General features: G+C 37.6%; 4 protein-coding genes across 4 annotated transcripts; all 4 read left to right on the top strand.

Moving 5' to 3' along the window:
- Positions 1-2: 2 nt before the first annotated feature.
- Cluap1 (Clusterin associated protein 1) lies at positions 3-1,570 on the top strand. The gene is made up of 4 exons (XM_966876.4): positions 3-98; positions 148-530; positions 676-1,249; positions 1,293-1,570. Exons 1-4 carry the CDS (start codon positions 29-31, stop codon positions 1,538-1,540), a joined length of 1,275 nt encoding a protein of 424 aa, XP_971969.2. The 5' UTR covers positions 3-28; the 3' UTR covers positions 1,541-1,570.
- Positions 1,571-3,980: 2,410 nt separating this feature from the next.
- Positions 3,981-10,008, top strand: LOC107398485 (sodium-independent sulfate anion transporter). The gene is made up of 7 exons (XM_015982683.2): positions 3,981-4,099; positions 5,728-6,143; positions 6,628-7,040; positions 7,620-7,962; positions 8,870-9,172; positions 9,219-9,364; positions 9,412-10,008. Exons 2-7 carry the CDS (start codon positions 5,789-5,791, stop codon positions 9,787-9,789), a joined length of 1,938 nt encoding a protein of 645 aa, XP_015838169.1. The 5' UTR covers positions 3,981-4,099; positions 5,728-5,788; the 3' UTR covers positions 9,790-10,008.
- Positions 10,009-10,237: 229 nt separating this feature from the next.
- Positions 10,238-12,019, top strand: Ctlp-6a (chymotrypsin-like proteinase 6A precursor). Its single transcript, NM_001167658.1, has 3 exons — positions 10,238-10,283; positions 11,162-11,692; positions 11,751-12,019. Exons 1-3 carry the CDS (start codon positions 10,238-10,240, stop codon positions 12,017-12,019), a joined length of 846 nt encoding a protein of 281 aa, NP_001161130.1.
- Positions 12,020-17,262: 5,243 nt separating this feature from the next.
- Positions 17,263-21,901, top strand: LOC660485 (uncharacterized). Its single transcript, XM_966713.4, has 5 exons — positions 17,263-17,673; positions 20,296-20,526; positions 20,659-20,955; positions 21,280-21,417; positions 21,465-21,901. The coding sequence occupies exons 1-5, from the start codon at positions 17,410-17,412 to the stop codon at positions 21,747-21,749; spliced, it is 1,215 nt and encodes a 404-aa protein (XP_971806.1). The 5' UTR covers positions 17,263-17,409; the 3' UTR covers positions 21,750-21,901.
- Positions 21,902-22,301: the final 400 nt, after the last annotated feature.

Raw genomic sequence — 22,301 nt, 5'->3', positions numbered from 1 at the left:
TGCCTACTCTGATCCACCCTTCCCAGCCATGCGTTACGCGTTACTTAGCAACTGTTACATTCAAACAAGACTTAAAATGTCATTCAGAGACGTGCGAAGTGAGCTTTTTGGTTAAAATATTTTCGCAAAAATCATCCCTTTTTGTAGATTTTCTTGAAATGATGCGGGCTTTAGGATACCCGTCTTTAATTTCAATGGAAAGCTTTCGCACACCTAATTTTCCTTTAGTCGCCGATTTATTGGTTTGGTTAGCTAAGCGGTTCGACCCTGATGTCGATATACCGCCAGAGATTGATACTGAAGATGATCGGGTTAAATTGATTCGAAACGCGGCGCAATTTATGGCCCTGAAAGCCAACATCAAGCTGAATACAAAAAGGTTGTATCAAGCCGATGGTTACGCAGTTAAAGAACTGTTAAAAATTACGTCACTCTTGTATGACGCTTTGAATATGAATTTGGAGGAAAAGGAGGACGAAAATTTTGAGGAAGAAATGTTGAGTCTGAAAGACTTTGATTTAAGTGACAAGGTAAAGGCGCATCCTCTAGTTTCAACTAAGTTGATCAAGTTTTTACGTTGATTTTCTATAATCTTCTCTGGATGGCCTTGAGATGAACGCGCCTTAAGTCTTGTGTTAGGTAGGCAACTAATAATAACCCGGCGGTGTTTTGCAGATAAACGAATTAAAGTTATCCAGACAACTGGCAAGCGAAATAACTACAACCGGGGCCACACTTTTCGATCTTTTGGGCAAAGAAGTGGAACTGAAGGCGGCGAGACACAAAAGTGTTAGCCGCCAGTACGAAATCAACGAAGTTGAAGCCGGAATTAAGAAGGCAATCGAAGCTCTTAAAACCGAAATTGACGAAAGCAAACAGCTCATTGACAACGTCTCAGCAACTGAGGCCAATTTGGACAATAAGATCGAGCGCAGAAAAGTCGAAATAGATCGTTACGAAAAACGGCTCCAAACGTTGAAAAAAGTCAGGCCGGCCTTTATGGAAGAGTTTACCGCTCTTGAGGCCGAACTGGAGCAACTCTTTGTGCAGTACTCCACCAGAGTGCGCATTTTGAACCAACTGGAACGGCTGGTGTCGGAGACAGAGCGCCAACAATTGGAGAAACAACTCCAAATGGTTTCGCCTCGGATCGAAACCATTCCGCTGGAAGGAGGAACTGAGGCGTTTCTGGAGTTGGAGGAGAGCGAGGCGAGGCAAAAGCAGGAGAGACCGAGAGCTAGCACCGGGGGTAAGATAACGGGTTCCTATTTTTTTATTTTGTCTTTTTTTAGGGAGGACTAGAACTGCCAAGACGGCCAAAGCTTACGGCGGAATGCAACCACCGATGTCCGCAACCCCGTCCTTGAGCTCGGATTCGGAAGACGACGAGTTGTTTATTGACAAAGACGAGTCAGAGTTGATTCAGTCGGATGACGAGTCTTTGGGGTTGGAACTATCGGGGATGGAGTTGACCAAAAGGGTGCAGTCGGGAAAACCGGCCGGGAACAAGTTGAATGATAACAGCGATGATGATTTTTAAAAATGTCAAACCAATAAAAGCTACACTTTATTTTGAATTATTTAATGATGAATTTGCAAATGCAGCTGAGGTGAATGCACCGGCTGCCAGTCCCCAACTCCAAGTACCAAATTTGGGTTGTCGTTTCCCCACAAAAAATTAATAAGCCGGTGATAAAAACCGTTTAGCGAAATAATTAGGTATTGGTCAACCAATCGAAAAGCCAGAACAAAAACGCAAATTTCAATCAACCACCATTACGTAACTCGATTACATAACCCCAAGTATTGTATTCAAACCGCTGAGCAAATCTTTGTCATTAATTAACTCCGAATCGTCCTTTTACTTTTCATCCGGAAGAAATGGACGCTGTCACCATAACGGCCTTACCAGGGACTCGGCGAATTTCATGCAGAAAATTGCAAGGAATTATCCTTTCACCATGCAATTCCAATCATTGTGGTCAATTTCCAAATCGGCCCAATTGGGCAAATTACATAATCAAGGTCGGAAAATTTTTCTGCTGACCGTAACATTCACCTTGGCTATTGGTTCCGACCATTGATGCGCTCGTGGGATACTCTAAAGTGATGTTTATCGCTCGATGACTGGCCGAAATGTTTTTGCAAATTTCAGTGTCACATTTTTACGAATTATTGTAGTGTAACGTCTGGATAAACAACAAGCTCGAAGAATTCCCCAAGGGGCCATTTGCGGCCCCTTTCCATTATGTAATTTTACAGTTAGGGCCTATTTAGTGTTTGTGTCGACAACAGGTGTGCAAAAAATTGAAAAGAATTTATTAATAATTCATTGGGGCCATAAATTTTTTCTCGGTTTATTTTATATCTTTTTGGCAAACATGTTTGTTATGGTCCGTGCCTTTAAGAGGTCACGTTGCTAAGTTTTTTTCCTTGCATAATGTTATTTTGCCATTTTTCTCCCCATTATGCTAAACCAACTTATTTGGAACATTTTTGTGTATTAAATTTTGAAAACTAAATCATTTTTTATTAATTGCTTCACGTTACAGTTAACTGCGAGAAGGTCAGATTGTGCTCTTTGCACCTTTGATATAAAATATTCAAACAAAAACTTCCAAAACTTCTACTACAATAGCCATAAAAAATCGATTAGCATAACAAGTCACGTGGCTATTTTCCAGTTAAATCCTGCTCCAAGCCACGGATTAAAAAGCAATAAAAGTGGTCAAAGTCTGAAAGAACGCCACCAAACAGTCTAGCAAATTCTACTCTGGAAATACAAAACCCTAAATTGTTCAATTTTTGCATTCAAATGGTTGCCATTTGATGGCATGTAATGACAATAAAACGACAGGAAAAAACTAATTGTCTATTTCTTTGTGGTTTTTATGGTCCATCAAACAATGCTTTAAATTCGGATAAAATATTCCACGAAATTGGGAGGGCAAAGTGACCAGCGACCACATTAACAATTTCGTTGCCAAATATCTTTACTGCCGCACACTTCAACATCAACCGGAAAAATATTGAAGACACAACTCGGGTGACCCAAAAAGCGGGACTTGCTCCGGTTTTGCGCAAAATGCTATTTTAATTAGGTGCCATTCACAGTTTTTATTGAAAAAAATTACCAAAAAAAATTCATTTATTCATTTAACGTAAGCAGCAGTACTTAATGTGTCATACTATGGTTGTTTATTTTCCTACGTCTACAATATGACACCATTGTTTTTACGTTATAACCAATTATTGTAATAAATGTTATTCTTTCCGAATATCTCATCTAATATTCATTTAATTCCTCTTCAGTTAATCAAGTTGTGTTGACATTCTTGAAACTTGTTTTATTAAGTTTTTGATTTTTCACTCAGATGATCATCGTCGTGAGCAACTCAAATCCCACGTCATGCTAAATTACAAGTTTCTAATCGTGAGGAAGTTGTAATTACAAATACGTAACGATTTTAAACAAAATTTTAAATTCCAATTACTTGAATCACTGAAACATCCGAGAATCGAAGCAAATTCCTATCTATAATAAATTGACTACATATTTTTATTTAGTGTTCTTCTTTGCATGGTTTTCGTTTTTGGTACTATGATGAGTTCTTTTCGACTTTTCGGAGAAGCTACAAAGTTTTGACGTCAGAAATTACCTACCCATCAGTGGCTTAAATGATAAACAAACCAATTGAGGCAAAAAGGAATTTCCTTACGTTTCCTGTAGAATGTGAATCCCATCAAATTTCCATTAACGGCACGTGCTGTACTTCTATCCAGAAAGATCGCATCTCTTCCACGAGCCACCAATGCGAATAATTGAAATTCCGGTACAAATTGTCCGAAAATTTTCACGTTGACAACATAATAGCACATAAAAGCCAACTCGCAGCAAATTAATCGGTCACGTGATATGAACCTCGCTGAATTAACAAAAAAATCTGCTTCTATGGTGCAAACCGAACAATTCTCATGTGCTTTCCAGTCGGTTTAGTTCAGTCTAGTGGCAAAGTTGGTCGCGAGTAGCTCGTGAAAGCAGTTCGGGCACATCTGACTTAAGTTAAGTGGACTTAGGGTGGAAAGGCTTTCGGCGCAAGTAAGTGACTCAAAATCGGCTAAACGGCACAAGGTGCTAGACGGGATCGCGAAAAAATGAGGCAAAGCCGAGGACGCCTCTAAGTAGGTTAAAGGACGCACTTTCCAGAGCGAATTGATTTTTTTCCAGCACTAGAATTTTATTAATATTTACGCGTGGCACGTGTTTGGAGCGAAAACAAGTAACCTCCGAATAAAACGATAAGAAACATTGTTTTCGATTTGGTAATTACGGAACATGTGTTGGAAAAGTTTTATCACAGAAGAAACACTGGAATGTTGACCGGCGAATTAGTTGATCGGTTTTCGCGAGAGAAAGCTCTTGACCCTTGACTTCAATCGTACAAATTATGATTTGTTGTGCCATCAAGTCTGATAAAAACAGAATTGTAGAATGAAAGGTGTAGGCGCACCGGCAGTAACCATGAATCGAGTTCTCAGTGTCAGGGTCAATTTCCCAAACAATTTTTAGTAATTTTTCTATTTTTTTCTCTTGATTTTTTTCTATTCGAGAAATGTCGCGGCAAATAGTGCAGTGGCCTATATTAGAATGCACCTAAGCGGAACGTCCTGATTTTCTCGATGCGACAACCACTACACACCACCCATGACCGTTTTATTCACTCTATTTTTATTTTATATTCTCTGAAATATTTTCTTACATTTTGGGCTTTTACCATAAACTATGACCTCCTCGTAGTGACCCCAACTCACAAACTTCCCCCTTAGTTAGTTAATAAATTAATTAAAAAAGCCAAAATATTTTTCCAGTCGGCTTGCCAATTTCAAGGATACACATATCATCTCTTATTAATGTTATGACTTCTGCATAAACCAAGCTAGAGACCAGTCATTTGGTCTTATTTTTAATTAAATTTGGTGGGATTTTTAATTATATAAATTAACTAACCTTTTGGATTTACCATCCGGTACCACTGTGCAAAAAATCCCACAAGTCGGCACCCACATTCTTTTTAATTGTGTTGCTGTCAAAAAAGTACTATTTGAAAAAACATAGACATTAACCTTCAATTACTTCAGTTATGGTAATTAAATTTGATCGAAAGTTCAATCCGGTGAAAGTCACGTCTTTTCCAAACCCAATTAATTCCAAGTAATATTCAATTAGTGTAAAACAATGCAATGTGCGACCTTGTCGCGTCGCTTTAGCCTAGATATCGGAAAATGCATTTTCTGAAAATTGCAAGGGTTCAATAACCGGACTGTGGGGACCTTCACGTAGTGCAAAACGTGCCTTATCCGAAAAACACTTGGAACAAAGTTCCTCTAGAAAAAACAGTCCTAGACCCAATTCTCCCACCGGCAAACTCCCAACACATCGAAAAAACGAAAAAACTGATTCATTTAATTCACTTTCACTTCAATCATGCAAATGCAATGTTAAAGTAATTTCGATTTTTTTGAATTTTCGCTCGACTTGGATTACATTATCACGTTTTCCCCCACTCGAAAGTTACCTAAACCCGATCTTCTAAACTCCGATTAGAACGTAGATTGCATCAGCTTGAGTTACATAACGAGAGTTAACATTGGCCCTGATACTGTTCTCCCCAGCCACCATAAATAATTCATGTTTTCCACTAAGGGAACCACAATGAATTTTTTCAGAACATGTCGGAAATAAATAGCAATTAAGCCGAATGTCAACAACATCCCATGACCTTGCACCATGACCAAATACAGCATGAACGACACGAACTCCACCACCGGGAGCCAAGTCACCCTGACCTCCTACATGATTGGGGAAAATCTCGACGAGAAAGACACCAAGGGGATCACCGTGCTTGACCTGCCGCAAGAGCGGAAAACCCCCTCGCCTGGGTTTGCCAAGTGGGTGAAGAACCGGGCCAGGAGGGGCTGCACCAGGAAGCTGGTCTACAAGAGGGTGCCCATTTTGACGTGGTTGCCCAAATACAACGTCAGCACAGCCGTCGCTGACCTGGTGGCCGGCTTCACCGTCGGGCTCACGGTGATTCCCCAGGGAATCGCCTATTCGAACGTGGCCGGCCTGCCGCCACAAATAGGTTGGTTGGAAGCACTACTGACCAAGTCTTATCCACTAAATTTCATGTAATTAAACTTTACGCGATCGTAAACATTGAACAAAAACAATAATCCAAGACGTAAAAACACCGCTTTTGACCCAAATGAGCGGTTTACCTGCTTTCCACTATTAGAAACATCTGGTGCGAATTTATTTTGCCATCAACTCACGCAATTTTTTAAATAACACTCAGAAACGGCGCCGAAACCTTGTCAAAAATTCCAGGCCTGTATAAATGACGCAATTGGCGCAAAATAAAAAGACCTTCTTCTTTTCTGTCATGGAGGACCATTTTGTTTGCTATTCTTTCAAAACGCAATTTTATTGAAAATTTAAGGTCAAACGACAATAAACACCTCAATTTGCATTTAAATCTTTGAACCTTATTTAATTAAGCCAAAGATCTAGCGGAGCGCAAATTTTTAATTGTTTCATAAAAACCCTCGATGATTCACTCCTTTTAGGCCTTTATTCCTCCTTCATGGCCTGCTTCGTCTACACCATCTTCGGCAGCTGCCGGGAGTCGCCCATTGGGCCTACGGCCATCGCTGGGCTCCTCACCCGGGAAAACACCCATGGCATGGGTGTCAGCGGCGCCGTCCTCTTGTGCTTCCTCAGCGGCTGTGTGGAGTTCCTCATGGGCCTCCTCCAGCTGGGTTTTTTGATCGATTTCATCTCAGGCCCGGTGTCCATCGGGTTCACGTCAGCGGCCGCCATCATCATCGCCACGACCCAAGTCAAAGACGTCCTAGGCCTGGATTATCCAGGAGGGAAGTTCCTGCAAGTTTGGGAGCAAATTTTCCAGCACATTACTGAGACCAGGCTCTGGGACTGCATTCTGGGCCTGACTTGCATGGCCGTGTTGCTGATTTTGAGGGTAAGAGGCCTTGGAAGTGAACGGTTGTTTTTTCCCATTTTTTTGAAAAAAATAAAACGTTAGTTGACTTTTATATAACGGCTTTTTCTGGCGGGGAAATAAAAATGAAGCTTTTATTATATGCATTTATTCCTAATTGTTAGCGATTGTTGCCGCGATCCCTTCCTGATTGAGAAATAATACGCATGTGAAGTTGGTTTTTTAACAACGAAGTTATTTTAGAAAAAAGAGTTAGGTGGGCACCTGGTGTCACCTTGAATTGTAGTAATGTTACCTCAAGAATCTCAAGATATTCAACTGGCTCGAGGGATTTTCTAACATTTCATTCAAGAAATTGTAAATTTATTTGGCGTTCCATAACAATGGAACGAAGTACTGCGTCTAACGCAAACCGAGTAATAGCATATTGGGTTTTTACTGCTTTGATTAATCTTAATCGAAAACAGTGCATAAAATTATTCAAATACTACTGAGAATTTTATTGATCTTTTTACGATCAGAATTCCAGACTAAATGTCGTACTTTTCCAACTTTTTTTTCCAATGTATTCATTTTGGTTATCATGATGCTCTTTTCCAGAGCATCAAGGACCTCAAAATAGGGCCGCAGGACGTGAAGGAGCGCCGGCCCATTCACGACTTCGCCACCAAGTTCATCTGGCTGATATCAACCGCGCGCAACATTTTCGTAGTTGTGCTGTCGGCCCTTCTGGCCTACTTCTTCGAAGTGCACGGTTCGCAGCCCTTCATCCTCACCGGATTCATCAAACCCGGACTCCCGGAGTTCAAGCCGCCCCCGTTCGAGATGCGGATCGACAACACAACGTACAACTTCGTCGACATGTCCTCGGCCCTCGGTTCGGCCCTTTTGGTCGTGCCCTTGTTGTCGATTTTGGAAAACATCGCCTTGGCCAAAGTTTTCGGTAAGGCGGGACTACGGATATGCAAAACTAAGGATATAAAACGACGCACGAATAAAACGTCCCCGTTTGCGATAGTTCCGTCAATGTCGCCAGAGGCGCAGTTGTTCCAGTTTTCAGAGCAATAACTTTGTAAAAATAGTTGTAATTAAATAACGGTTAGCACAAGGCGATTAAAAAAATACAGGCAGATAGAGCATCAAATTCTCAATAATAGGAGATAAAAATAGTGCAAAAATTATATTTTAAACTATTTAAAAAATTTTAAAGTTTTACAAATTTGCACTCTGACCCACATTTTTCAAAACGCTGCAAATACAGTTACAGGTACAAGAAAAATTTACAGAGGAAAGTTGTAGAGAATTAAATTTCCTTTAAAAAAGTTCGCGAGACCATATCCCTATCTTCAACCATTTAGGCCCCAAAGTCATTCAAAGACGCTCAAGCGATGGATTTTCTTCATTTTCCCGGTGGCCAAATATTGGAAAATGAATTTATACCTAAACCGTTGAAGATAGGCATATCGTGTCGCGGACTTTTTTGTAGAAAATTTAATTCTCTACAACTTTTTTCTGAACATTTTTTTGTATCTTTAACCGCATTCGCAGCGCAGCGAAAAATACAGGAAAAGCGCAAATTTTCATTATATAAAAATTTTAGTTCTTAATTTTTTTCAGTCTGTTGAGAATGCAGAGCTCAACATTTCTTCATTTTTTTCCAAGTAATTAGTGAACTGTTTGAATTTCAATTAAATTAAAACGATTTGACACCGAGAATGTGTAACGCTCGAAGCGTCCTCATTTTACTCTGCCGTACTATTTTTTTGGGTTCAGAAAATCCTGCGAGTTTCGTCTCCTAAGTTATAGTTCTTCGTAGTCGGGACTTTTGCAAAGTGAAAATTTTGTTGCAGCTGACGGGAAAACCATCGACGCAACCCAGGAAATGTTGGCTTTGGGGATCTGCAACATTGCGAGTTCTTTCGTCCAGTCGATGCCTGTCTCGGGGGCGTTGTCCCGGGGGGCTGTCAACCACGCCAGTGGGGTTAAAACGACCTTTGGCGGGGTCTACACTGGAATCATTGTAATTCTATCCTTACATCTCTTCACTCCTTATTTCTCTTATATTCCCAAAGCTTCCCTAGCTGCTGTCATTATCGCCGCGGTGGTGTTTATGGTCGAGTTTCACGTCATTAAGCCAATTTGGCGCACTAAGAGTAAGTCAACACTATTTTTAAACACCCCTAACTGTGTTTTTGGCAGAGTCCGATTTAATACCCGCCTGTACAACATTCGTTTGTTGCCTGTTTTTGCGTCTAGAAATCGGGATTGTAGTGGGAGTTGGGATTAATCTAATCTTCCTGCTGTATGCAACAGCACGGCCGTCAGTTCACGTGGAAAAAGTTTCGGTAAGTTCGGAAACCGTCCATTGGGGGTGAAAAAAATGAGATTCTAGGCGTATTCTGGGTGCGACTATCTCCTAATCACCCCCGACCGAAGCCTGACTTTTCCCTCAGTCGAGTATGTCAGGACTGTGGTGTCTAAAGCCGGAGTCAAACAAGGCTCAAGTTCGATTCCCGTGGTCATAGACGCGAGGCATATACAGGGTGCTGATTTTACAGCAGCGCGAGGGATCAAGTCGCTGATTGAAGATTTTCACAAAAGGAAGCAACCGATTTTGTTCTACAATTTGAAACCGAGTGTCATAAGTACTTTTCAAGGTGTTCAACCCAAAGACTTTATTTATTGTGAAACTTACTTCGAATTGAACGAACTCTTGAAGCGCTATTCGGGCAAGTCCGAATCGATTTCGATACAAAATAGTGATAATTAATAGTGATTGTGATAAGTAGGGATCAATGATTTAGACAGTGACAAATGACGAATTTTATAGAGTATTAAGTACCTCACAAGTCTACTGTAGTTTAGATTACTTTAGTGTTACGAAATGTGATCTTGATTTTAGTTAAGAAATTATTTTTTAAATGATAATTTTATTGTCCTGTTGTAATATTATTTTGTATAAGCCGTTCAATAAATTTTTTAAATTGAATTTCGTGACTTACTTAGACCCAGCTAAGTTTTCTATTTAGAAAACTTCATTTCCTCTCTTACCTTCAAAAAAAGATAATCATTATCTTCATAAGTACCACTTTTCAACAATGCTTGAACACAAAATATAGATTGTAATTCAATGAGAATCAGATTAGATTTCATCATCTCCAAAAATCTATATAAGTGGCTAAACTTAACACCCTGACAATAGGAAAGTGTCCCTCACAATGAAACTATTTTTCGTGTTTGCCCTTTTTATCGCCCTTGTTTCGGGTAAGTAAAAACAACCCCTCACTTTTTAAAATTGTTTTCAAAAACTTCGTCGTTGCTTTGGTGTTAAAATTAGATGAGAAATACAGGAAGAAAGGCTTTCTTTTCTCTGTCAAATAAACATCTGCACACTCGGGAATAATTATATTTATTTACCAAGAAAGAAAAGACAATCATAATAAATTCTCTCCCAATAAATTAATTATTAAATTATAGTTATTTAATAAACTACCTTGTTAATAAAATCGATTAAAAACGAAACTATTTAAAGCACGAGCGCTAGCGAGTGAGTGCCTTTACTAGTTGAATTTATTAATCGCCCATTAACAAACGACTTTATTACAATATTTTTTCGTTGACCGTAAACTCTTTTTTTCCTTGTTTGTCCTCGAAGTAGCTCATTTTAAAATTTTTCAACACTTTCCGTTCAGTTTTCCACAAACACTATCAGAAAAGAATAACTCCATACATTTTCAATTTCACGTAAAAATCACATTTGTTACAAAAACATAATTACCATTGAACTGTATGATGTTAGTCGTCGTTGTTTTTTTATTAGTTGTTATTATATTATTAGCAGTTTTATTATCCTTTTTTAAATAAAATAAAGTAATAAAAGGTAAATTAATTAAGTAATCATCTAAGGAGAAGAAAAGACTTTCCTCTCGTGATTTTTTAACAACTTCATCAGAAAATATCGTTCTCCGATTTCCGCCTTCTAAATATTCCACGACTGAACGTTGTTTCCTCCCGAGGAAGAAAAATAAGGGAGGAAACGACGTACTTTCCTGGAATATTTGGAGGGTGGAAAATGATATTTTCTGATTAGGTCGGCGAAAAAATCAACTTTCTTCCCTCGTTTCACAAATAAATATTATTAGCTAAACCCTCTCCGGGTCTGAAAATCGGGCGCCGCAGTTTCCTGCACCCTGGTGCGCGCATCATCAACGGCAACGACGCCACCGAAGGCCAATACCCCTACCAGATTTCCTACCAATGGGGAATTCTGGGTGTTTTCGAGCACGTCTGTGGAGGTTCCATCCTCTCCCCCACGTTCATCCTGACCGCTGGACACTGCGTTACTGAAGTCCCTGAAATCGGCGCCCACAAAATCGTAGCTGGAATAACGGAACTGAACGAGAAGAACAACGAAAGACAGGAAATCAACGTTGTGCAAAAAATCGTTCATCCAAATTTCACTGGAGGTGTAGGTCCAAACGACGTTGCGCTCCTGAAACTGGCCACACCTCTGGTGTTCGGCGATTTGGTGAAGCCCGTGGTTTTGCCTGAAGCCGACTCTGTGCCTTCGGGAGATTCGGTTCTGACGGGTTGGGGCTCCACTTCGACCACCGTTATCCCAGTTTTGCCCAACCATTTGCAAACTGTTACTATTCCAATCTTGGAATATACCGGTATGACGAGAATAATTAAAGTTGTCCGTTCGGAATTATTTTAATTGTTTGAATTCAGATTGCAAATTGGCTATTGATGCCCTTTTGAATGACGGTGAAGAAAATCCCCTTTCGGAAGTATCGAACATTTGCACTCATCCTGTGGCCAATGGCGAGGGGGCCTGTTCAGGTGACAGTGGTGGCCCATTGGCCCAGAATGGTACTGTTATTGGAATTGTTTCGTGGGGCTTCACACCATGTGGGTCGGAAAAGGCACCCTCGGTTTACACCAGAGTCAGCAATTTCATCGACTTCATCAAGGAAAACGTAAACGACTTGCCCAAATAAAATAAATATTGTAACAACCTAACAACAATCAAATAAATGTGAAATAAAATAAACGAAGACTGTTTTTTATGGATAACCCATAATCGGGTCGTGGGCCCACATTTTTAACTGATTGGTCTATTTTAAGGGCCAATGACAATAACAGTTCCAAATCCTGTGAAAACAAACCGGTTTCTCGATTTTTATTGGCTTCCTGCAATCGGAGTCGTAGGGACAAAAAATTCAGCGATTGCAGTTCTCTCCTCCCACTTTAGGAAAATAATTACAAAATGGTGACACAAATAGCGCACATTTTTAATTGATTGGTCCATTTTAAGGGCCAATGGTTACATCATTTTATGCTAAGTTCCTTGAACACAAAACGGGTCCTCAATTTTTATTGGCCAGTATCTGAATCGAAGGGACAAAAAATTGACTTCTAATAAAATAATGGGCAATTTTGTTCGTCTTGAATTTGATTGGGCCCACATTGAATAAGGGCCAATGACAATAACAGTTCCAAGTTCTGTGAAAACAAACCGGTTCCTCGACTTTTATTGGCTTCCTGCATCGGAATCGTAGGGACAAAAAATTCAGCGATTGCAGTTCTCTCCTCCCACTTCAGAAAAATAATTACAAAATGGAGAGAAACATAATTTAGTCATTATATTACTATGCGCACATTTTTAAGAGATTGGTCCATTTAAAGGGCCAATGATGGATACAATCACTTTATAACTTTATAACCCGTTCCTAAACTTTTATTGACCAGAATCTTAGTCAAAGGAACAAAAAATTGTAACGGTAGTAGTTATCTCCTCCCACATTAGAAAAATAATTACAAAATTGTCTCTATACAGTTTTATTTTTATCAAGCAAAGTAAAAAGACCAAATAATACAATTATAATTAATGTTAATTATTAGGGAATTATTTAAAAAATATCTAAATAATCCAAACATAAAAAATAAAAAAGACACTAATAAAATAGTTCCAATTAAAAAACAACATCAATAAAAAAAATCTTGACCTGAGTTATATTTTGTTTAATCTGTAATCACCATTTATACGAAATATAACAAATATCAACAACGTACTGTTGGTTGCAGTTAATTGCAAAAACCTGAAACTTGCTTCAATATTGCTGGCTGTATAATTTTACTCTCAACTAATCAATTGCTTTTTCGAACTTCATTTTTGAAAATTCCAGTTTTAAACTATTTACTAACAAAAAACACAAACAAAGCCAATAAGCAGGAGTTTCGTTTTTCTCGTACCTGCAAAATTCCATTTCGTTCGTTTATGTTTGGTGATTTGAATGCTTTAAACAAGTGGTACAATCTGTGGTTTTGTACAAAACTACAATTGTAAAGTAAATACCAAATCAATTTTTATTGCTTTTATTCCAAAAAAGCCAGTTTTACAGCACTTGTTACAATTAGGCAACAAAAATTTTCGTTTTACTTTTAACCTTAAACAGACCTACTTAATAAAAATAGAGTACGTGTTGTACATATACAATTATTAGAAATAGTTCTTGCACCGCATGTTCAATTTTTTCACTTTTTCACACTTCAAGCGTTCATAAATTTCCTGAATTAAAAGGAAAAATCTTATCATCATTACAAACGCATTTTCTAATTTACACAAAGAAATTCTAGTAATATAACAAAGCGACTAAGCAGAAAATTATACGACTATTCACTTTGCTCAACATTTTTCATAGCAATTACTAACTGTAGCACAATGGAAATTAAAATTTAAATTAGCACCTGGGAAGATGATTCCCACATAAAATGCTACTTTGTAATGTAATAATTATGTAGTGCCAGCCTCTTGTTGTATAATACTGAAAATAAATAAATAGATTGCAATATTCGAGTTATTAAAGTTTGCGGGTGAATGTCCACGCCAAGCCTAAGTCGCTTCGAGAATATCACCTGTCCTAATACAGATGCAATAAAAATTGCAACAGTGCACTTATGAATCGAAAATTGGCGACAACTTCCTCAACTCTCTCTATAATCCCGGCATTTCTTTCCTCAAAAAGGACTTCTTGCACAACATTGTAATTAAATCGTCGTTCGTCACGTCCTGTAATAATCTCACCGAACTATTTTCCATAAATACAATCTGTGCATAACTGCAATTAGTCGGAATAATCCGTTCTGGTTAATAGCCGGCGTAATAACCCCGCTTGATAATCGTCTATGTAAAGCATCGGAAAACATTTTTCTCTTGGTATCGGAACGGGCATCAAAAGTGAAATTCCATCCGAAAACCCGTTTCCATTGACTTTCTCTCATTTTTTAATTAACGTCCAGAAGAAAACAAGTGGTCATAGCTCCGGCGAGTATGCTACACGAATCGAATCATTTATGTATATGTGTTTCGAGGTAATCGTTCCTTATATTTTATTCAGTCCGTCACCAGTGGAACGTTTTTACAACAAAAACGCCGTTTACAGTTACCACTTTCGAAGTTATTGTAATTCCATATTTCCTAGTAGAAAAATGCAGGCGTGCTGCATAAAGACAGTGAAAGTATTTATTGTAATATGCAAAGACATGTGCTGCCGATCCACGTGTCTGGATCTCACGTGGTGACATTCCTGCGACAAGTGATAGTAAAATAACGGCACAAAAAATTCGAAAGGATTTGACAAAAGCAAACAACTTTTGATTTCATCGCAGTTTTCGAGAATATTTCAAACACCTGCAGGCACTCCTTGGGTAATTGATGGCAAGACAAAGCATGCGAAGGACATTAACGGTGTTTAAACGCCTAAATGCTAGAGTTGAGTAATTGAATTGCCTGTTGATTAGGCTTTGAAATGATGACAACGTGGCTGCAAAAGGTGCTTTTAATTGGCTAGACATGAGATGTTTTTGTGCCCTCTGGCACTGTCATCAGCCAAATGACCGGCAAGGCCTAATTAGCCAGGAAATGAGCGACCAGAAGGTGGCAAAAACGGTAAACAATTTCCAAAAGTCCCCGTTTCCTCTGAATTGAATAAATCCGTTTCGGAACAAATTATTACAGGAAATTATTTATGCATTTCGTAATAGAATAATCGTCTAACACGATTTTCTGCATGGTTAAATGAAAGCCTGCATACTTCGAAAACTAGGTTTATTAAGTAAATTTTCTCTAAGTAAATTGCAAAATTAACTGTGACTTGAATATTAGTTACTGCTCCTAGGACAAAAATGCAGTAATGAAGTGGCATTATTATTCCTCAAGCATGAACGCTTGCAAATTGTCTTTGCAGAAGATTTCTCTTTATCAATGATGCAATGCGGTCTAAATAAACAATAAAAGTTGATCACAAAAGCGAAAAATTACGAGTAGAAGCGATTATGTCACGCGCAGTTATTTTCTGCAACAGCCACAGATCTGAGCTTAAAAAATGTGACTATTTTTCAGTATTTTTTAACTGTCTCATCTATTTTATGATTTTAGAAACAACTTTAAGTTTGTAACTGTGTCAAAAATAAAACGAAAAACTTTGTTTTTGAACGTTTAAGCACCTGAGTCTTAAATTTTGTTATTATTATTAAATTTGTTAATAAAATAGCAAACAAAAACAGGTTTTTTGTAAATAACTCCGAATATGTTAGAATTTATGTTAGGGTTGTTATAAGATAAAATGTTCGCTTTTTAATTCTGCATCGAATAATATAAAAATACACAGGGATTGCCATTTGAAATAAACAAAATAAAAAGCTCCAAAATTTAGATAGTTTGGAAATAACTTGTAAACATCCTGCAGTAATTCAAATCAATCAAACTTACTTAATAAGTTTGTTAAACCTTGTTTAACACTTACGTAGTAATAACGTCGTCAAAAAAGTACAGTTTTTATTTTTTAATAATTTTTAAAACTAAAGATGTAAAACCATTTTTTTTCTAACAGTAATCACTAAACCAATTTAAAAAAAAATTGGGGACATGTAAGAAGCTGAAAAGGTATCATAATGACCACAAAAAAATAATAGCATGCCATTCAAAAAATTTATTATTATGACGTCATACACTGTATAATCAAAAATATTTTCCTAAAATGTGTCCTAAAGTATAAGTGGAACTATTTTGGTCCATACCTATGCAAAATGATCCGGGGAATCGATTGGCATTGAGAAAATTGCCAAATTCCCAATAGTTTTTTAGTTATAAATTTTTGAAAATTTACCAATTTTTGCTTTTATTTGCAATTTGCTCGAAAACTATTAGTCGGCGAACAATAATCTTTTTTGAAAAAAATAGATAATTGATAGAGCTTTCAAACGATAATACACTTTATAGGGTTATCTCTAATAGTTCCGAAGTTATTGCTCGGTAAATGTTCCAGGTACCGAAAATTGACCAAAATCGTAACAAAAATTGAAAAAATCAAACATCATAAAATCGATCAAATAAACTTTTTGTGGACTTTTAACAACTCTAGAGGGATGTAAAGACTTATATAAGTCCACAAAACTATGATAGAACGAGTTTTAAAAAAATTAAATTTTTTCACTTTCTTGAAGGTGTTTCCTCAAAAAATTTTAGCAAAAAAAAACAGAATTTTAAATCCCGTGAAAAGTTGGTATAATACAGAAAATGAACCGCTGAATTCAGTGAAACAAACCGCATTTCTCTACGACTTTTAGTTTTTGAGTTATGAATTTTTTTTGTTGAATAAAATTTTCCTTTATAGAAACTGCCTATGTTAATTTTTAGCAAAAAATTTTAAAATGTTTTTTTGTTGAATAAAATATAAAAACTCCAGATTTAATAATAATTGAGCTACAGAAGACGGGAGCTGGGCTGGATCACCCTGTGTATATTATTTAGGAAAAAATTGTAAAAAAGTACCCAAAAATTGGCCAAATTAGGTCGAAAAAAAGACGTTCTTGAGCTAATAAAAGCTCAGCTTAAAACTTAAAATCTCTAAAAAATACACAAATCACTTCAGAGACGATTAAAAACCGATTTTCCCTTTAGAATGCTTTCCAAAAATTGAGAGAATTCGTCTCGACAATACGGTCGCCACTTCCTCTTACCGCGATGAAATCGCAATCCGATTTAAAATGGCATTAGTTCCGTGAAACATTACGAAATAATGCAATTTCACACAAATCATCAAAATTTGAGTTCAACAATCGATGATTTACTAATAGAAATTGCCGATAATTGAAGATGTAAAAAGTGGCGGTCTTCGATGTCCCCAATTGAACTCGCAGGTATTAGCTTTCACCACTGATAGATGAAGAGAGCAGACATAACAAAGCAAAATCTTGCTCTTAAGACAGTCGCGGACCGATCCTCAACGCGCGCGTTCAAACCCCGAGTATTATGTGAACCGATCAGTGATTTAACGTGCATCACAATGATGAGAAAATTGCTTAACTAGAACAAAATTGTGCAAAAATGACGGAAATACAAGAGAAAAGTACCGACGAAAACACGGACAATAAAAATTCGATAACCACCATCTCCTCGAAATTGTCCACCGACCAGCTCATCTGCAAATCGCCCCAAGAGTCGAACAGTTCGGTGAAGTCCTTGGAGAAGATCATCGTCGGGGGTGACGATGGCTCCTTGCTGTGTCTGGGGTTGCTCCAGTTCATCTTCGGGTTTCTGATGGTGGTTTTTGGGGGGTTGGTGCTGCAGTATGATGCCAGCTTGTCGCAGGTCAGTGCGTTGATCCACGGTTGCCTCCGGGTGTTACATAAATTAATTCTATTTAACTCGTGGTTATTTGCACTGATACGTACTTTCACAGGTGCATTTAAATTTTTTCACCTTGCTATTACTGTTATTACGCGGTTTTTTGATACAAAATGAGCAAACTCGGCCTGTTTCCGTTTTATGTGCGATTAGGTACAGAGGGAATTAAAGAGATGAAGAACAATCGCAGGTGCATTCTTTGACCCATGGCCTGAATTACACAGTAATAAAATAATTGTATCGCCTGATGTCGCCTAAGCATGATATTGCAATTAAGTCACTAAAAAATAAAATAGGCGATTTATTCAAAATAACGTGAAAAGTAATAATAAAGCGTCCCTAAAAACTAAATTTTGTGTCTACAACTTTTACAATTGTAGTTCGGAAGAGTTAAATGTAGGTATTTCAGAAAAGACGAATTGTATTTCTGAAAATAGTATTCCTAATCTAATTACTGGTGGAGGTTTTTGATTTACAAATGATCAGATAAATTCCATGGAAGCATCCTTATCACAAAGTGGGTTTATTTGATATGAATAAAAGTTGAATTATAATTCGATCCCACAAAATTTAATATTGAAATTTTTTTATTCAAATATTTAGATACTTTCTGAAATACAAAAAAAATATGAAGTACAATTGGATAATGTGTAGAAAACGTTTAAAATTTTAGACTCCGTGAAACACCTATTGAAAAAAGATAAGGAAAAACTTACTACCTACACATTTTCGTGAAAAACATCAGAAAAATTGAGAAATAAACCTACAATCAAAAGAGAAATTTCTAGGCAATTTTGAATAAAAGGTTACACTTTCCAGATTTTAACAAACAATACAAATAAGACGTCGTATTCATAAAAGTTCATTAAATACCCATTTTTAGCTTCCATCTAAATTTTACACATTTGTTTTAGATATACAGGGTATATCAGGGGTGTGTAGTCAGTCTGCAACTTTTTTGCTATTTGAATCAAAGTTACATTTTTTAGATAAAACGCCCTTATATTTTTTGCATATTTGGATTCTACGCAAAAAATAATTTAACTTTATATAAACTATGGTGAGTCTATTTCTTTTCGCTTCTTTACCATTTAACTTATCAGATTCTAGGCCAACAAATTTTTTTGTAATAACATATTTTTTTTTTAATTCTCGAAAAATATTTTAAATTTGCTATGCAAACCCCATACTGAATAAGAAAGAAAGAATAAGAAAGCTTATTAAAAATGCTATCGATACATGAAAAAAATACTTGGGGTTCCATTTGAAAAAATGAGTTATTCAACTTTTTGCGTTTTGGCACACTGTGTATGTTATTTGCGTTTTAATATTTAAAGTCCTTTATTTGCTAAAACTACAAGGTATTCTAAATTTTTCTATTACAAATTTGCCAGAAAATATTCATAGGGACTTCGCAGTAATTTTTAAAAAATTGGTCAAAAGTTGGATAATTCCGAAACGAAAAAAGATAGTCCCATAAAAGTTTATATAAAGTTACATTATTTTTTTGCGTAAAATCCAATTATGTAGGTGTTCCATTTAAAAAAATATAACTTTGGTTCACATCCTGTATACAACACCCTGTGTATAATAAAAATTCTATTAGTTTGTGGACTTTAATTCGATCTATCGGATAATTAAAACAGCATAGCAATATTTCAAATAGCAAAAAACTGGAAAAGACCCTTAAATTAAACGACGACAGAAACTTGGAAAAAGCAACGAAAAAGAAAGATTTTACTCTTGAATAAGCTTTAGGTGTTTCCTTATTTTCTTATGTAAATTTTGCCTAAAGGCTGTCTATAAATTCCATTTCAAGTAAGGATAAAACGTCAAGTAGCAAGTGATTTATTTTTAGAAATTTTCACCAGAGTTATGCTGGTTTTACATCAAAGAGGTTAACGTACGTTGACTTAAAATTATCAACCTTTCAATTATTGTTTGTTTACCAAATTTTATAGTTGGTAATCGAAGAACGAGGAATTCAAACAAACAGCAATATTAAAGCGGTATTGTTTTTATTCAGTGTTTCATACATTTATTCCAAAATTAATTTTCCCTTCCTTTTTAATCGAGTCTTTAAACAACCAAGTCATTGGACAATCTAGAATTTATATTAATTAATTATCAGATAAATACAAAAATACAAATGTTTAATTTGCATCAAGTCGGTTTCACTGCTACTCGCTTCGCAAACACAAACATAAAACATGTGCCACTTTAAATAACAAAACTATGTATTTTCCAACTTGACCTTTCTTTTGCCTAAAATTTTGAAACCAACAATAGGCCACGTTTCCTTGCGTTCACCGAAAGTATTTTAATTATCATTCGCAAAATAAAACAAGGAACAAAACAGGTCGACACCCAGACGTAATAATTATAGATAATTTATCCGTAATTATCGTAACTTTAATTGCCGCAATTATCGAAAACTTGTTAGTTGACTAACAAATAAACACCAAGTTTGGCCTGTTATTAGCGAAGTTTTCCCAAAGATGCGTAATCCAAGGCCTTTCCTTCACGATAAATCCACTTCGTGATAGGTCAGCTTCCCGACGATTTTTACCAATTTTCTGTTACCAGCTGGGGGCCGGCATCTGGGCCGGTTGCCTCGCCATGGCCACCGGAATCGTGGGCATTCTCGCCTCGGCCCGCGAGTGGTGCCCCCTCAAATCCACCCCCCAGAAAATCACCCACACGATTTTCCTGGCCCTGAGCCTGGTCAGCTTGGCCATCTCGCAGCTGGTGGTGGCCCTTGCCGCCACAGGCAGCGCCCGGGACATCAACAATTCGGAGTTCGACGAAGAAGTGGAGGTAAGGATGGCCTTCGAACACTCCTCGAGATTTCTTCGGAATGTGTAGCCTAGATTAACTCTCGTTTTCAACGAGGGCCGCGAGTCATGATTAATTTTTTCAGTACTATCACTTGACAAGGTTTTTTGCCAGGTGGCCACGACTCCGGTACCACCCGGAAAAATCTCGATTATCCTCCCGGTGAACTACATGAGCATTGTGTCCAACCTGGGGCTTTTGGCCGTTTCGGTGGCCGAGTTCGTGGTGGCGGCGGTGGCGTCGTATCGAAGCTCGAGGATCCTGTGTCCTTGCTTCCGGAAGAAAGGGGAGTTTGTGGAGGATTTAAACGCGCAAAGAAATGCCTTGGTCAGCTCCTGGTTGGGGAAACACAGTCCGCCGCCACTGTATGTGGTGGCGGCGCCAGCCTCGACTCTGGGAAAGGGCAGCAAGGTACAAACATTTCGCTTATTATTACTAAATTCGTGTCAAATTGAAAGTGATGGAAGATTCTAGACCGGTCGTTTGATCGAATTCCAGTCTTTTAGGTGCGGTCGAGAAAAAGTTTGCCTCAGGTTAACCGACATCTAGACCATTCAAACTAAAAAACTAACCACCTAACTGTTGAATTTTACCAAACTGGAGCTCGTTTCACACTTGAAAAAATCTCGGTGACACTCAATTTTTGCCCGAAAGGTGAAAGTCCCGATCATTGAACTTTACTAATATCTAATAAGCGTCCATACGTGAGGAAAGTGCTGAAAGTATTAATTGCAGGCATCCGGTGGTTTACCGGTACCAGTTTTCGCGCTACCGCACCATCAGATGGTACCGCCGCGGGCGGTTCCCTATCCGCTGATCCCCGCGCCGCTGGGCACCATCCCATCGCCCATTATCCCACCGGATAGGGATTTAGTGAGTTTTGAAAGATTTTGCAAATTTTGGTAATGAAAGTACCGCAGTTGCGCAGGAAAAAGAAGCATTTTTACTCGAGGTGCCCGCCGCGTGACCGCGCGCGGTCCAAGTCGAAGTCGAAGGAGAAATCAGTGACTGAAGAAGACGTCGTGAGGACCTATACAGGGCTTGACAAGGCAATTGCTGAGGAATTCATTGACATTTGCGACTCGAGAAATGTCAGCCTGTGCAGCGACGAGAGTTGCACAAGCAGTTGTCAAAGGAGTTGTAATGGGTGTAATATCAGCGATGGCGCCTCGAGGGAATATTTAGTTAACAACAGTAAAACATAAAAGATGAAATCGTTCAAATGTTTAACATACTGAGCTTTGAAGAAACTTATTTACAGATTTTTCTGAACTGTATTTAATGAAATAATTGTATAAATGTGTGATATGTTGTGAATAACGTTTATAAATAATGATTATTAAAAGCGTTAAAAACACCTTTTTTTTAATACGTATTTTCACATGCAGGAGATAATTAAAAGTGTCCGCCCAGCGAATTATTAAACTTAATTTATTAAAACTCCCTCAAAAATTCCCAAAAAATAAAACGACACACATATTGTCCTTCGTGTTGAAAATTAAATATCATAAAAAAATGCATCTGACTGGAGATAGAACCGAATTTATGATCTGTCTCAGGTGATCAGTGGAAAAAAAGACTGCCAATAAATTGAGACGAATGATAATTTATGAAAACAAAGAACAAAATTAAATCTTCAACAAGTGGATATACCTACAAATTGGTAAATAATCCTCAGTCTTCGTTTTTTATTTATTAATATTTGAGTATCCGTGCATACTGCATATGCAATACAGCCTCCCTTAATGGACAGCTCC

The sequence above is a fragment of the Tribolium castaneum genome, chromosome 6, assembly GCF_031307605.1.
Source record: "Tribolium castaneum strain GA2 chromosome 6, icTriCast1.1, whole genome shotgun sequence".
Lineage (NCBI taxonomy): Eukaryota > Metazoa > Arthropoda > Insecta > Coleoptera > Tenebrionidae > Tribolium > Tribolium castaneum.
The sequence above is the reverse complement of the archived record's forward strand: the minus strand, read 5'-3'. Positions and strand labels throughout refer to the sequence as shown.

Bases quoted from the DNA above. Each gene is read 5' to 3' on its own strand.
- Ctlp-6a (NM_001167658.1), top strand. From the start codon at position 10,238: ATGAAACTATTTTTCGTGTTTGCCCTTTTTATCGCCCTTGTTTCGG. The intron at 10,284-11,161 runs GTAAGTAAAAAC...AAATATTATTAG, and splicing joins TTTTATCGCCCTTGTTTCGG to CTAAACCCTCTCCGGGTCTG. The intron at 11,693-11,750 runs GTATGACGAGAA...GTTTGAATTCAG, and splicing joins TCCAATCTTGGAATATACCG to ATTGCAAATTGGCTATTGAT.
- Cluap1 (XM_966876.4), top strand. From the start codon at position 29: ATGCGTTACGCGTTACTTAGCAACTGTTACATTCAAACAAGACTTAAA. The intron at 99-147 runs GTGAGCTTTTTG...CCCTTTTTGTAG, and splicing joins GTCATTCAGAGACGTGCGAA to ATTTTCTTGAAATGATGCGG. The intron at 1,250-1,292 runs GTAAGATAACGG...GTCTTTTTTTAG, and splicing joins ACCGAGAGCTAGCACCGGGG to GGAGGACTAGAACTGCCAAG.
- LOC660485 (XM_966713.4), top strand. From the start codon at position 17,410: ATGACGGAAATACAAGAGAAAAGTACCGACGAAAACACGGACAATAAA. The intron at 17,674-20,295 runs GTCAGTGCGTTG...TTCTGTTACCAG, and splicing joins ATGATGCCAGCTTGTCGCAG to CTGGGGGCCGGCATCTGGGC. The intron at 20,956-21,279 runs GTACAAACATTT...TATTAATTGCAG, and splicing joins CTCTGGGAAAGGGCAGCAAG to GCATCCGGTGGTTTACCGGT.
- LOC107398485 (XM_015982683.2), top strand. From the start codon at position 5,789: ATGACCAAATACAGCATGAACGACACGAACTCCACCACCGGGAGCCAA. The intron at 6,144-6,627 runs GTTGGTTGGAAG...CACTCCTTTTAG, and splicing joins CGGCCTGCCGCCACAAATAG to GCCTTTATTCCTCCTTCATG. The intron at 9,365-9,411 runs GTAAGTTCGGAA...ATGAGATTCTAG, and splicing joins TTCACGTGGAAAAAGTTTCG to GCGTATTCTGGGTGCGACTA.